Source organism: Podarcis filfolensis (genome assembly GCF_964270895.1).
Source record: "Podarcis filfolensis genome assembly, chromosome: 6".
Taxonomy (NCBI): Eukaryota; Metazoa; Chordata; class Lepidosauria; order Squamata; family Lacertidae; genus Podarcis; species Podarcis filfolensis.
This window is the reverse complement of record NC_139609.1, coordinates 61,725,752-61,740,039: the sequence shown is the minus strand read 5'-3', so window position 1 is coordinate 61,740,039 and position 14,288 is coordinate 61,725,752. Positions and strand designations below refer to the sequence as shown.

The window sequence follows — 14,288 nt, the reverse complement described above, 5'->3', positions numbered from 1 at the left end:
AGTTTGGTTAAAGCGTTTTCACAGGATTAAGTTAAAAGAAGTTCTGGTTCTCACTTAGCAGAAATCATCCTGTAAATAGCATTGTGTAGCTGTATTCCAGTGTTTCAGGTAAGTAGGGAGTTCTTAGGTGAAAAGGGGATTATGAAGCATAAAGCATTTTGTCTCTCTCTTTTTTCATCCTCATGGTGTAGCTTGAGGAAGGAGGTGGTTATTTCAGAGAAGGAAAACACACAGAGACAGCTGGCTTGTAATAACTTCATATCCCGGAAGGGTGGATAAAAGGCTCTCTGATGTAAGCCTGCATCACATAACCAGTGCTTTTCTAAGGCAAGCCTCCTATTTCCTAAGGAAATCCCAACCTTATGACTCCTAATTCTACTTGACAGTTGCCTGTGTTTGAAAGGGAAGGAGAGGAAGGTGGGCAGCAAAAAGGATCTCTTAAAGGTCCTACTCCAGCCCTTTGCCAAACGGCTTGCTTATTTCAGTCCACACAGTGTTAGTTCTGTTAACTCATACAACCATCTAGGCACATCATTGCTGATTGAAAAGTGTATTACTATTAGAAGAGTTTGGATTTGATATCCCGCCTTTCACTCCCTTTAAGGAGTCTCAAAGCGGCTAACATTCTCCTTTCCTTTCCTCCCCCACAACAAACACTCTGTGAGGTGAGTGGGGCTGAAAGATTTCAAAGAAGTGTGACTGGCCCAAGGTCACCCAGCAGCTGCATGTGGAGGAGCGGAGACGCGTACCCAGTTCCCCAGATTATGAGACTACCGCTCTTAACCACTACACCACACTGGCTCTACCGTATTACTACCGTTATTATTTTCTTACCCACATATCACCATATGTTTCTGGGACAGGTTGCAACAATATAAAAATCTGATATTACTTATTTATTAATTAAATTTATGCCCTGCTTTTCCTCCCAAAGGATAATTTTAAAAATCAGTTACAAAGGCACCCTGTTAAAGAGGCCCATCTTCAGCATATGATGAAAGCTCTACAATGAAGGTAGCAGACATAGTGTATCCCCACCAGCAGCCTGTTTCAAACAAGCCAATGATTTGCAGCATCTGGATTTAAGCATTACTTGGCAAACACTGGCAAAAAGCTTGTTACCAGGCTGAAACCATCCTAAAAATGATTTGATGGGAGTAGATGTGTGGGCATGCAGCAGAGGCCGAAGGACTTGCATAGGCAGCATTTTCAAAGCAAGCGCCACTAGCAGAGCTCACAAAATACACAAAGCAAAAAAGAACAATGGAATAAATTACTTCAACATCTTTTCTTCCAAAGCACTGTGTTTGGGCAGCTCTGATGAAATCAGTCCCTCTGATTAGGAGCTAGACCTGTAGTCACAAAAGACCTCCTACGCTCCCTATTCTGATGTTTTCTTTGTATGGCAAGCTTGCAGAGAAATGCCCCCAGATTAGTATGGAGCTCCTCCCTTCAGTTTGGGCATTTTGAAGAGATTGTTCTTCAGCTCAGACAAGTGCTGAATCTGTCCCCAAAAAATCCCCTGCTTTGGGCTCACCCACACTTCCATTTGCTCTGCCGCTTTCTTGCAGGAAACCCCCCCTCTTTACCACTGAATCAGAACAAATGATGATTGGCTTTCCATAGATTGCCATTTGTTCCAATTCAGCAGTAAAGAGCATGTTTTCCAGGAAAAAGCTGCAGGGCAAATGCAAACCCATTCAGACCCATGCCTAGAAAGTGCAGGAAAACCAGAAAACCACTCAGACCCGTGCTTTCTAGGCACTGGACAAAGAGAAGTGTGGATGAACCCTTTGGGGATTTGTCCAAATCCAAAACACATCCCTATTAATGAAGAATCTTGATTCAGAGCAGGAGATGGCCAAAAGAAAGAGAGAACGGAGGGCTCACCAACCATCATCTCCAGCCCTAGGTTGAATTTCCCTGTGGATCCACAATAGAAAAAAGGTGCCTCATCCTTGGTGTATATGCATCTTTAAATGCACATGCTCCAAAAGTCTGATTAGCCCCCCTTTCCAATAGGCATCAATATGTGTGCTAAAAGATGAAAGTATTACTTCCATCCCTCACATATCTGCTGCACAAACACTGGCATAATACTGATGCTTCCAATCACAACATATAGCATAGCTCCTCCTTTAGGTTACCTGAAATAGATGCTTTGAGCACTGTGTACACCAAAATCCAAGGGCTTCAGTGTGGTAAGTGGATGTCCAAAACTACTTGAATGAGAGCCACAGCAATTGCAGACTTTGTGTAAACAGCACTTTGCCTTGTCTGAGTCCATTGAGTGCTTTTGTTGGAAAGGAGAATTGCAGCTGCTGAACTCGACCCCCTTGCAATGAATGTTCTTTCAGACAGGTACTATGCACAGCTGATGGGCAGCGTACAGATCAAAAAAGGGACAGAAGCAGGTATTGAAAAGAGCGTACAGCTGCTGCCTGCCAGAACCAATCAAAGGCTGCCCTGCTGTGATAACAAAGAGCAGGGGTTGAGCTGCTCCTAGTCAGGGTGAGTGTCAGCTAGCTGAAAAGAGAGGAGGTGGCAGAATTGGGAGATTCCACAAGGCTTCAGCGCAGTGTTCAATGCTATGCAGGTTGTCACTGACAGAAACCCTAGGATACTGTTTACAAGAGGAGCAAATAGCTTTCAAATAAAGCACTTCACTCATATCTGACTAGCGGCAGGAAAACCTTTCTTTTTACAGAGGCTCCTTCAGTATCTCTCAGAAGTTCATCCCCAACATTTGATTTAAGCTCCCTGACTTGCCTGGTTCAGTGTTATTCAGTCTTATGTTTCTGAAGCATTAAAGACAGAAAAAGCAAGTAAGAACAGGGGAGTATATTAAGGAGCTTAAGACACACACACACCAGTGGTGTCAGCTCAACTATTGGACTGGATTTGATTGATTATATTTCTATGCCGCTTTTCATTCAAATGAATCCCAAAGCGGCTTACAAACAATAAATAACAATAACGTGATTGGACATAATAGAACATCACAAATACAGCATATATCATATGGAATAATTGGATGAAGCCCTGAAAGGGGTGCCCCAGTGATGCATAGTGACAAAATACTTTATCCTTGTTCTAGATGGACAATTCACCTGGCCTAGGGAGTGAATGCGATGGTCAGGGAATGTCAGATAGCAACCGGACACAGTCTGCAACTGTTTTCAGTTTAAGCGCAGGTATTATCAAAGGTGGGACAGTAAAGTGGGAGAGAGGAAAGAAAAGAATGAGGATGGTAAGAGGGGAAAGGCTTTGGTTTTGTTGAGAAGCAACTTCAGTGCTTCTTTCCACATGGCCCATTTATGGGAAAGGAGCGGAATGTGAAAGGTCCCATATTCAGTTCCAAGCATCTCCAATTGAAAGACCCCAGGCAGGATGGCAAGGAAAGATGCCCACCTGATAACCTGAAAAGCTAGTTCCAGGAAGAGTAGATGGTACCAAGCTGTGTCAACCAATGCTGCGTCTTGAAAGAAGCAGCTTCATTACATAATGTCTGTATGATTGTGCCTTTGTGGGAGAAGGCCAAAGAAAATACGTAGCGGTAGCCATGGGGAGAGTAAAGGTTACATGGTTATCTTCTAGGTAACTGCTTCAACTGAACCTAGTATCTAAATAAATATGGTGCTCAGATGCATGGCTTGTTCAATCCATGCTCTTACTAACTAGACATGTTCAACAGATGTGCAAACTTTGCACTTCTTCTTCTGCAGAAAATGATATGCCAAAAAATAATTTTGCACCAATCTCCTTGATCAACACAGTTCTCTCCTCACTTCTTGCCTTGCACAATGAACAGACATGAAAATGCTCTGGTATCGCTTTCTAATAGCCCAAGGCTCTGTCTGCACTTTCCCCTGCTGCCCCTCCATGCAAGAGGAGAGACATGGCAACACATTGTACCTTACAAAGCAGATATTCCCCACGAACATCACTTTTCACCTCAGAGCAGACCCCAGTGGTATCTATGAAGTGAACCATCAGGCATTCACTAAGGTTATAAATGAAAGCTCACACTGCAGTAAGTTGAATTCAGGTCTCCTGGGACTCTTTGTCTTCAGCCAGGGGTCAAAATTCCCAGCATGGTTGCATATTGGTGAGTGGCTGAGGCCACTTGATGCAGATTATGCAAGCAGGCATGGAGCCAGCCCTCTGTGGGCTTGCCAATTACAGAAGGTGCAGACACAGCCTAAGGCACCACAATGCCTGTGCATGTGAGGAATGTAGAAACAAACAGAAGGTGCTGCAGACATGTAAGCCATCTCTTCCTGATATTTCTTTCTCTTTAATTACATTATAACCCTCATGGATTTCACAGAGAGGAAACCCTTCTTATTCACCTGTCAATTCAACACCTTGTCATAAGCCCCCCTCCCAGCCAAGGTTCTTAGATCTGATGCCTGGGTAGGTGAACTGTCTGCAAAATACTTGTCTTTGGGCTGAGATTGATTATTCCCTCCTGCAGCTGAATGAACTCATGACTCAGAGCATATTATGAGCAGTTAAACTGCGTAACAATTAATGCACAGAGGCGGAACAGAGTGCTAAAGCCTGCAGTGTTTACCCAAATGGGAACGCTGTTCATGGGTTTAGAGATGTCCTCTTTTGATCTCAAGGAGTTTTAGTGAGTGGGTAGAGGAGTGTTTAAATTCTTTCTACATGATATTTTAGGTCTAATCTCCCCCCCCCTCTGTTTTTTTTTTTTCTTTTTTCTGTAGAATCATGTGAGAAACACTGCTGTGGCAAGAGAGACACACAGGGAGTTTTGAGGTTCGCACTCCCTTTCCTCCTCACTCTCCACCACAGGATGGAACAGAGAAAGATCTGGCCTCGGATATGGGACTCCGAAGACTCATCGGTAGCCTTGGTGTTTCTTTGCCTGGTTTTATTTTCATGGAATGCCACTAGCACTCCCGTCTATAATACCTTCCACTCTGAGAACCGTGATTGGACTTTCAACCATCTGACTGTCCATCAGGCCACTGGAGCAGTCTATGTGGGAGCCATCAATCGGGTTTACAAGCTGTCTGGAAACTTGACCATCTTGGTTGCTCACAAGACAGGACCAGAGGAGGACAACAAATCCTGCTACCCACCACTCATAGTGCAGCCCTGCACTGAGATCTTAACACTGACTAACAATGTGAACAAGCTGCTGATAATTGATTACACAGAAAATAGGCTATTGGCCTGTGGGAGCCTCTACCAAGGAGTCTGCAAGCTGCTGCGATTGGATGATCTCTTCATCCTGGTGGAACCATCTCACAAGAAGGAGCACTATCTTTCCAGTGTTAACAAAACTGGCACTATGTATGGAGTTATAGTTCGCTCTGAGGGTGAGGATGGGAAGCTTTTCATTGGTACAGCAGTAGATGGCAAGCAGGATTACTTCCCCACTCTCTCCAGCCGGAAGCTGCCACGTGACCCAGAGTCATCAGCTATGTTGGATTATGAACTTCACAGTGACTTTGTTTCATCACTCATAAAAATCCCTTCAGACACACTGGCCTTGGTCTCACATTTTGACATCTTTTATATCTATGGATTTTCCAGCGGCAACTTTGTCTATTTTCTGACTGTCCAGCCAGAGACTCCTGAGGGTGTCTCCATCAACTCAGCTAGCGATCTCTTCTACACATCTCGAATTGTGCGTCTCTGCAAGGATGACCCCAAGTTCCACTCCTATGTTTCTCTGCCATTTGGTTGTGTCAAAGGTGATGTGGAATATCGCCTCCTACAGGCAGCCTACCTTTCCAAGCCTGGGGAGGTGCTGGCCAGGTCCCTCAATATCACTGCCCAGGATGATGTCCTTTTTGCCATTTTCTCCAAGGGACAAAAGCAGTATCACCAGCCCCCTGATGACTCAGCTCTTTGCATCTTTCCCATCCGTGCTATCAATGCCCAAATTAAGGAGCGCTTACAGTCTTGCTACCAAGGGGAAGGCAACTTGGAACTCAACTGGCTGCTTGGGAAAGATGTTCAGTGTACCAAGGCGGTAAGAATGTTCACAGTATTTCACCTAGATTTCCTGCAGAAGAAGATATAGAAAATATTGTAGTGAGCAATATTGAGTAGCAACAGAAATTCTAGAGTGTAAAAACTGGTTTCTGTTTTCCTTCATAGGAACTTGGAGAACATCTCTTGAAGAATTGTTGCCTTCTAATTAATAATAATAATAATAATAATAATAATAATAATATTTATTTATACCCCGCCCTCCCCAGCCAAGGCCGGGCTCAGGGCAATAATAAAAACAAGTTGAATGAATACAACTTAAAAACAAGATTAAAATACAACATTAAAATATATATATAATGATTATTTTGGTTCAAGTAGGTTCAAATCATAGGCTTCCTCTACGACCTTGAGCAAGTTCTGTTTTCTCATACTCGTATGGAAAATAAGAACACCAATAATGATGTATCAGCCTCAGCAGGTCATTGGGAGGGATAACTAGTTATGGAAAATCTTTTTAAAAAACATTTGCCATTTATCAGCATTCCTGCATAAAGCAGAGGTATTATTGAGTTATTTCTGCCATTGCTCCCCAAGTATCAAACTGAGAAATAGAATCCATTCATTAATCACAATGGAAAGGCAAATTCTTTTATGGCCAAGAGTTGTTCTTCTGTTATAGTAATGGAGGGCAAGACTAAGATGTAGCTGATTTGGTAGATTCCATTTCTTCTTGAAATCTGGTCTGAAGCCAAACCTGAAAGTGCAGCAAAGAAGTACCCTTCCTCCCTGAGCAGGAAGGTTTCATGCAAACAAGCCTGAAAGATTAATGGCCAATTTCAGTTGCACATTTTGGTCTTCTTGGATATTGATTAATGTAGCTGGCCCACTTGGATAAGTGCAGAAGATCCAAGACAGAGAAAAATCAATTTATTCTGTAGCTTATTGTGGCAAATAAAAGAAACTGGGGTGTTAAGAGACATTCCATTTAGTGTGTACATTCATGCAGCTAGTTGTGCCAGGGTAATTAAAACATTTTAAAGACAAGGTTCCTTAATTTCACTGCAGCTAGATAGTCACCCTGTTTGGTCACACTCATCATAGACAGAAGATGCTATGTAGCATTCACTTGTTGTTCAGGATCTTCATTTTCAAAAATGCTCAGAGTTTTTATAGAGGGGGTCTCTTAACATTTATTGCAGAGGTGAGGAACCTCAAACCTGGAGGGCAAGTTGCAGCCCTCCAAGCTGCTCTGTCTGGCCCTTAGGACCCTCCCCAGGCCATTGCTCTCACCACCACTGTTTTGAACCACCGCTTTAGCATTTTTGCCTGGCTGGAAAGTGTCCTTGAATTCTCATAATGCTTCTTGCTTGCCTGGATAGGGAATAGTAAGAGATTTGTGACTCTGTGTAGATACAAGGGTACTATATAGAGGTAAGATTTACACCGGTTGTTCTATTCACATTTGCCTATTTACCGACATGTGCCTCCCCCAACCAAAAAAAGATTGCCCAGAAAGCAGTGTGGCCCTTGGAATGGGCCATGCTCCTGATTTATATGGGGGAAGGGAAATGATAGACAGAAGTGCCAGCTTATGAGGCCGATGGGGAAGGGGGCGCAATGTTGCACAAGCGACATCCCGACATTGTACATGTGGTGTCAGGATGTTGGGAGGAGCCAGGGGAGGAGCCAGATGCAGCAGCTGCACTGTTCACTGACTGGTGGCTCCTCCTGGGACCACCACTGGTGGGAGGCTGTTTCGACCCTCCTTCCCCTCCATGGCAGGAGGAAGAGAAGGCGCTTCTGTGGTTTTTAGGCATGGGGAGCCCCGGCCCCGATCCCAAAAATGTAAGGGTTCCCAAAAGTGCTTGGCCTCCTGGAGCTGATCGCAGTTCACCAGGTACTTTGTGGGAAAGCTCTCTTAAAAGCAAACTGTTAATTCTTGTCATTAAAGCTGGATTGTGTGGAGATGACTGCATGAGAGAAGGAACCAAACACATAGAGAAAATCAGTTTCTCCCTTCAGAGTAAAGAGACCTGTACTTTCTCTGGCTGTTTTTGATTCTATACTACTAACAGCTGAATCTTTTTCTTTCTTTTGACAAGTGGGGAAAATGATATAGCCAATTTCAGCCATCACCCCTCTGCCATGTCATTTGCAGAGGAAGAGCAGAATGAAGAGCTCTGTGTCTGAATGAGGAAAGTCCAGTGTACTAAGAATGGTACTAAATTCAATTCAGGGCTGATAAAATGGCTTAGGAGTTAGCTCTCTGCTTGGCTGGCTTCCTGGGTCTGCTGAACTGTGGAAGCAAAAATGCGAACAGGTGATGGAATAGGGGAATGAGGGTGGGGTGCATTTCAGGAAGCAATGCATCCTAAGGACTTTGAATAGCATTTTGCTTAGGTCTATGTACACTAGCAGCTAGTGAAAAGACAACAAAGCTTTGAGGGTCAGTTTAGAGCTAGGGTGGGGAACCTGTGGAGAACTTCCAGGTGTTGTTGGATTATATCTCCCATCAGCTCCTGTCAACATAGCCAATGTTCAGGGAACATGGGAGTTGTAGTCTTTCAACATCTCGAGAACCACAGGTTCTCACCCCTGTGCTTATGATGTTTCAAGGTGTGTGCAAGGCCTCCTCTTCTCAATGAAGGTAGGGAAATTATGAAACACAGAGGAATGTGAGTGATCAATCCTTTTCTTGGGGAAAAGCTATAGCTCAGAGGTAGAGCATCTGCATTGGTTTAGGGCTGGGGATATTCCCTCTCTGAAATTCTGGAGAGCTACGCCAGCCACTGTAGACAATGCTTAGCTAAACAGGCCAATGGTCTGACTCAGTATAAGGAATCTTTGTTCCTTAGGTCCAAAGTCTGCAAAATGTAATTGAGACACCAATGGAAATGATATATGCAGTTGTGTGCATATGCATATGCACATGTACATGAGTGCACTTCTGCAAAAGGTTTTGTAAAACATGTTCTGAGGATGCCACCATGAACTGAATCTTCCAGGCAAGTCTTATAAGAGATCTAAAAAGGATCTGGTCTCAGATTTTGGAATGCTGCCTTGGGCCCAGCTGAACAAAGATTTGTTATACGCTAGATGTTGTCAGGTGTTGCTTAGGGAGGCTTAGCCTTTTGAAGGTTGCTTTGTCTCCACTTTCTTGCCTGTCATCCACACTCACCAAAATGTCTTCTCCCTTTCAGCCAGTCCCAATAGATGACAACTTCTGTGGATTGGACATTAACCAGCCACTGGGAGGTTCCATACCAGTAGAAGGGGTGACTCTTTACACATCCAGCCGCGATCGGATGACTTCTGTCACTTCATATGTCTACAATGGCTACAGTGTGGTGTTTGTGGGCACCAAGAGTGGCAAGCTGAAGAAAGTAAGTTTGTTCTTTTGGCTCTGGGGAGCCCAGACCATATCTCTTCTTTTCACTGTCTTTTGCTGGAGAGTATAGCTGGCTTCCAATAGTTGTAGAGGCCGGTTTACTGATAAGTATAAATGTAATTTGAAAATAAAAAGGGTATACTTGAAACCATCAGACAGGTAAGTGTAATTTTTATTTGCTGTCAGTTATGCTCTAAAGTCAAAGCCCAGCCATTAAAAGCACTACAGAGATACAAAAGCCACTAGAAATGTAAAGACTCTCACACATGCACAGATTCTTGTGGGGTTCTCGTTGCTTTACAAAGGGAAAAAAGTAGATTTTATCATTCTCCTGGGGGGATGCAATTCAATATACCTGAGACTGCATGGTCTGCTTAATAACCACTTTCTCCCACAATTCCATGTAGCTGTAAGAGTCACATCTGGATGTTTAGATGTTCAGTTCATAAGGATTGCCTTAGACAATACGCAAGGCATCCAAAATTGTTTGCACTTGTTTCTTGAAGAAATGTGTTCTTTCACATAGAAATGTGATTCTTTACTTAGGAAGCAAGAAACTGTCCAAAACTGTCTTCAGTTAGAGCGAGTGAAAGGGCATCCTTTCCAGAGTGTCTGTTTAGTGATGGTAGGGCAGAGCAGTGAACATGGATTTTAACAGTAGTAGATGGTGCCCATCATTTACGTTCTCTTGCTGGCTTTTTTCTCACTGTCAACATAGACTTCTGGAATATAAATGTTCGTGGGATTGGATTCTGCTCTTCTCAAGTCACCCCGAAGGTTATTGTGATCAAAGATCTTAGTGGGACAGGATTCATGTGTCATGTTTGCTCAGTTCATTGTGGCAGCTCCTCCTCCCTGTACCTTCTCTACTTGTCTCCTTGCTGACTGTATTCATTGAAGAGTGCTTATTGACCCATCACAGCACTGATAAGTGTCATGTCCTATCAAGCTGGTTCTACCTTCAGAAGTTGTCAGGAACACATGCTTCTCATCTCCCATAGCCTAAGCATGTGTGGTGCTTCAGACAGCAGTGGAAGGAATTGTATAAGGTGGGCTGTGCAGTGTGGCTGGCTGGCTGACTTCCTCAATGAGTGTGGTTGGATGTCCTGGAAGAAAAGGGGGATATTTGCTATAGTAGGAAGCTCCAGTAGTAAATGGAGGAGGGAAATAGTGCAAACCTGTGCATTGACATCAGTTAGCTGGCTTTTAAGTCTGAAAGAATTTGGCACAGTGTGCAAAACACCTGGTGTTTTAAGGTATTCAATATTAAAATCACACTTGGGTAGTTTCACAGTTATGCCACTACCAAGAATTAATGTGTTGCACTGTATTTGAGGTTCATGCATTTATTCATGGCCACAGATTTTCACTGAGAACTGATCTTTAATCTCTTTTGGAATACTATCTGTATGTTTACCAAAGCCTGGTGAGCAGGCACTCTTGACAGCACTCCTACTGTTTGCTAGTAAAAGTCCTGCTTGGACTGGACAATATCTCTTCTCTCTGGTGAGAAGGGAGCGGGTTAACTGGCAGTGGTAGCCTCTTGGGCAGCCCATAGCCTGAGGTAAGCTTTGCTTTTCTGAATGTAGTCTTGCCTCTCACCTTCCACCCTTCTTACTGACCTTTGTGTGATAGATTGACTTCATTAGATAACATTCCTTCCTGTTTGCATCACAGAGGAAAGGCTACTTGCCTGAGGCAAAGAAATATTCCAAATTCCTTTTGCCCTTAAAGAAAAGCCTTGTTTTGTGGAACTTAGGAGTCAGTGATTAAGTTGGACTTTCCATTCCATATATCCATGTCAAAGCTCATTGCTAAATTAGTGTCAGCAGTCTCCAAATACATTGATCCATTCCTTTCCATTGAATGATAACAAAGCTGGTGATTTTGACCTGTCCTGGGCAGGTACCAGTTTTCATTTTGAATGGACAGAAAGCAGCCTGGTACCTGTGCATAAAAATGCAACATAGTACAATATATCAGTGGGGCAACATTTTTATTATATTATATGAACAAAATAGCCCAGCATTCTGCCGAAGAGCTCAGGGTGGCACGCATGAGTCTCTCCCTTCCCCATTTTATTCTCACAGCAACCAGTAGGTTAGGCTGAGGTATGGCCACTGCTTCAAGCTCACCCAGCATGGCTTTATAGCTGGGTGGGTATTTGAACTGTGGTCACCTAGGTTCTCATCCAAGGGTGGAATTTAACAAAGCATGCCAGACAAGTGGTACATGGGAGCAATCTCATACTGACAAATGATAAAATGATAAACTGGCCATTCAGGGCAGGGCAATCCCATGCACATTTATTCCGAACCTGGGAGGCCACTGGATAACCTTGGGCTGGTCACCATCTCTCAGCCTAACTTACTTCATAGGATTGTTTATTGAGAGGATAAAATTGGGATAGAAGAACCATTTGCACCACCTTGAGCAACTTGGAGGAAAGGCAAGATAAAAATATATTAATAAATAAATAAGGAGTAAGTTCTACCATGATCAATGGGTCTTGTTCCCATATAATTATGTATTCATGTTTACTCATAAGTAAGTGTTAATTAGGCCGCAATCCTATGCACATTTATCTGTGAATAAGCCTCGTTGAAGACACTTCTCAGTATTCATGTGTAGTACCTAGCTGCTTGAAATCCAGGGCAGGAAATGGTTTATCACTCTATAATTGCTTCCTTTGCTTCCAGTACTGCACTTAGTACAGACTCCAATAGACTACTAGCAGCATTGTACTCTGTGAGCTATTGGCCTAACCCACTATATAAACGACCCCCCCCCCATTCATCTGTAGCTTTGAACCCCGCATTCCAGGATAACATATTGCAAATATACCCTAGATGAGTAGACAGTGGGTGGTGAGTGTGTTGTACTGCATTAGTGGCTGGGGAAGGCCTAGCTTTAAAGGCACTTAAAGCAAGCAGCTTGTGCTTGCATGTTAGCTGTTTAATATACCAAGTAGAATTGTGTCCCATTAATTATGTAGGATTACTAAAGGAATGCTCTTTCCGGGTTGGTTTAATCCCCGATGGCATTTATGTAGTGGAGGCCTTTTAAACATCTACGATTCTGATGCAGAGTAGATCTATATATGGTGTTTGGCTTTACTGCAGTCACAGAGTAGAAAAAAGAGAGGGAATGGGTTTTTGTGTTTATGCCTCCTGTGTTCCAGAGGTCTGCAAACATTTGCTGGGAATTTAGATTAAATCTCTGGTTAATTTATCCCAAACATATACTGAAACTAATCCTTCATGGCGTTTAAAAGATGATATTATTTGTAGTGCTGTTTAATACTATTATTATGTAACAGAATTCTCCATCATGCGTGCCTGATCTGAAGTTGCTTCATTTTACTATTCCACTAAAATTGCCAGCCATCCAACAAGAAGGATTGGGTTGACAAAGAGTCATCACAGAGGATTAGTTGATGCGTCCCAGAACCTGGCTGTTCTTCCTCCGTAATGGTTTTAGCTTTACTGGTGCATCGTGCTTTACATACCTTCCGGTTTTTGATACTGTGCGGTAGATAAGACAGCGGAACTATCAACATTCTGTAGGGTGGGAAGTGGTGCACTAAGGGCATCCTTAGTCACATTCATACATAGTGGGCAATCTATCCCAGAGTGAGTGGACTCACCTCAGAGAAGTTGGGTCAGCTGCATTGGTTCATTGCAAACTTGCCAGCCTTACTGGTACACTTACAGATTGACCTGCCTTACTCTTTTCTCCAACCAATCCATCACATGGATTATCCAACCAATCCATCACATGGAAGCGAACTGAACATCCAAGTGTTAAGTGGGACAGCAGCAGCTCCGTTTTTGGGCTGAAAGCTCTGTGTGCTTTTAGTAATGGCAGCTGGTGAGGCGAGGGTAGTAAGACAACACAGCCACTAACTACCACCGAGCGGGAGGATTCATAGTTCAGGAGCAGAGTATGTGTTGTTCTTTAAGCGATCAGGTAGACCTTTCTGCCTGAGACCTTGGAGAACTGTTGCTGGCCAGAGTGGACAGTACTGGGCGAGCCAGACGAACACTCTGACCTTGTAAAAGACAAGATTCCTCTGTTCTGTGAAGTGGACCCTGGTCACCTTGGTTGCTGCTTAGTGGTGGCTAATCTCCACTCCAGAACACCAGATACAACTACCATTTAGGCCAGGGGTCAGCAAACTTTTTCATCAGGGGGCCGGTCCACTGTCCCTCAGACCTTGTAGGGGACAAGATTTAGGCATTTCCTCCCTCTCTCTTTATGCAAAGGAGAATTTCAAATTTAATATATCAGTCACCATGACAGGAGCTTGAAAAAAGGTGAACTACCAGCCTGTAGTGTTTCTACTTTGGATTATTACTTTGTTCATTGGGGGGGGACACCCGGGGGGGGGGGACACCCTCTGTATATCAATCTGATTTTACAGGGCAGTTGACAATCATGTAAAAAAAAAAAGTTTAAGGGGGGGGGGAGGCATCTCCTATCACCTTTCTAAATGAAATCACATACTCTCCCCTAGTTTGCTGTGGGTAATCAGTCTGAAAACTGTGGGCAGAGGGCGGTGCCCCAGGTAAGTCAGAAAACTAGATCTCAGGGCTATTGTGCTAGTTGATTTTATCTTTGTTATAGAAAAACTGGAAAGGTTATCATCTTGGACTAGGACTAGTCAGCCAGCCTACCTTACGGGGTTGTTATAAGGGGAAGAACCATGAAGACCACCTTGAGCTCCTTGGAGGAAAGGAAGGAGATAAATGTAATAAATTAAATAATTCATCAGATGAAGAGGGAGCTAGTTGGGAAGAATTGCAAAGGGCATCCTAGAAAAATCAGACAGTGTTGGTAAAGTTTGTTTTGGCTGAGCATATCTTATTACAACTTTGTGTTTTATTGATATTAATGACCTTCATGTGTCTCTGATCTTAGGGCTGTGACC

General features: G+C 43.4%; 1 protein-coding gene across 2 annotated transcripts in view; it reads left to right on the top strand.

Annotated features, from left to right (window-relative positions):
* PLXNA2 (plexin A2) overlaps positions 1-14,288 on the top strand; it is a 404,642-nt gene that overhangs the window by 38,903 nt on the left and 351,451 nt on the right. For both annotated transcript variants that reach the window (XM_083617292.1, XM_083617291.1), the window contains exons 2-3: positions 4,731-6,007; positions 9,171-9,353. In XM_083617292.1, the coding sequence (XP_083473418.1) occupies positions 4,820-6,007; positions 9,171-9,353 (1,371 nt within the window). In that variant the 5' untranslated portion in view covers positions 4,731-4,819. The remainder of the gene's footprint in view (positions 1-4,730; positions 6,008-9,170; positions 9,354-14,288) is intronic.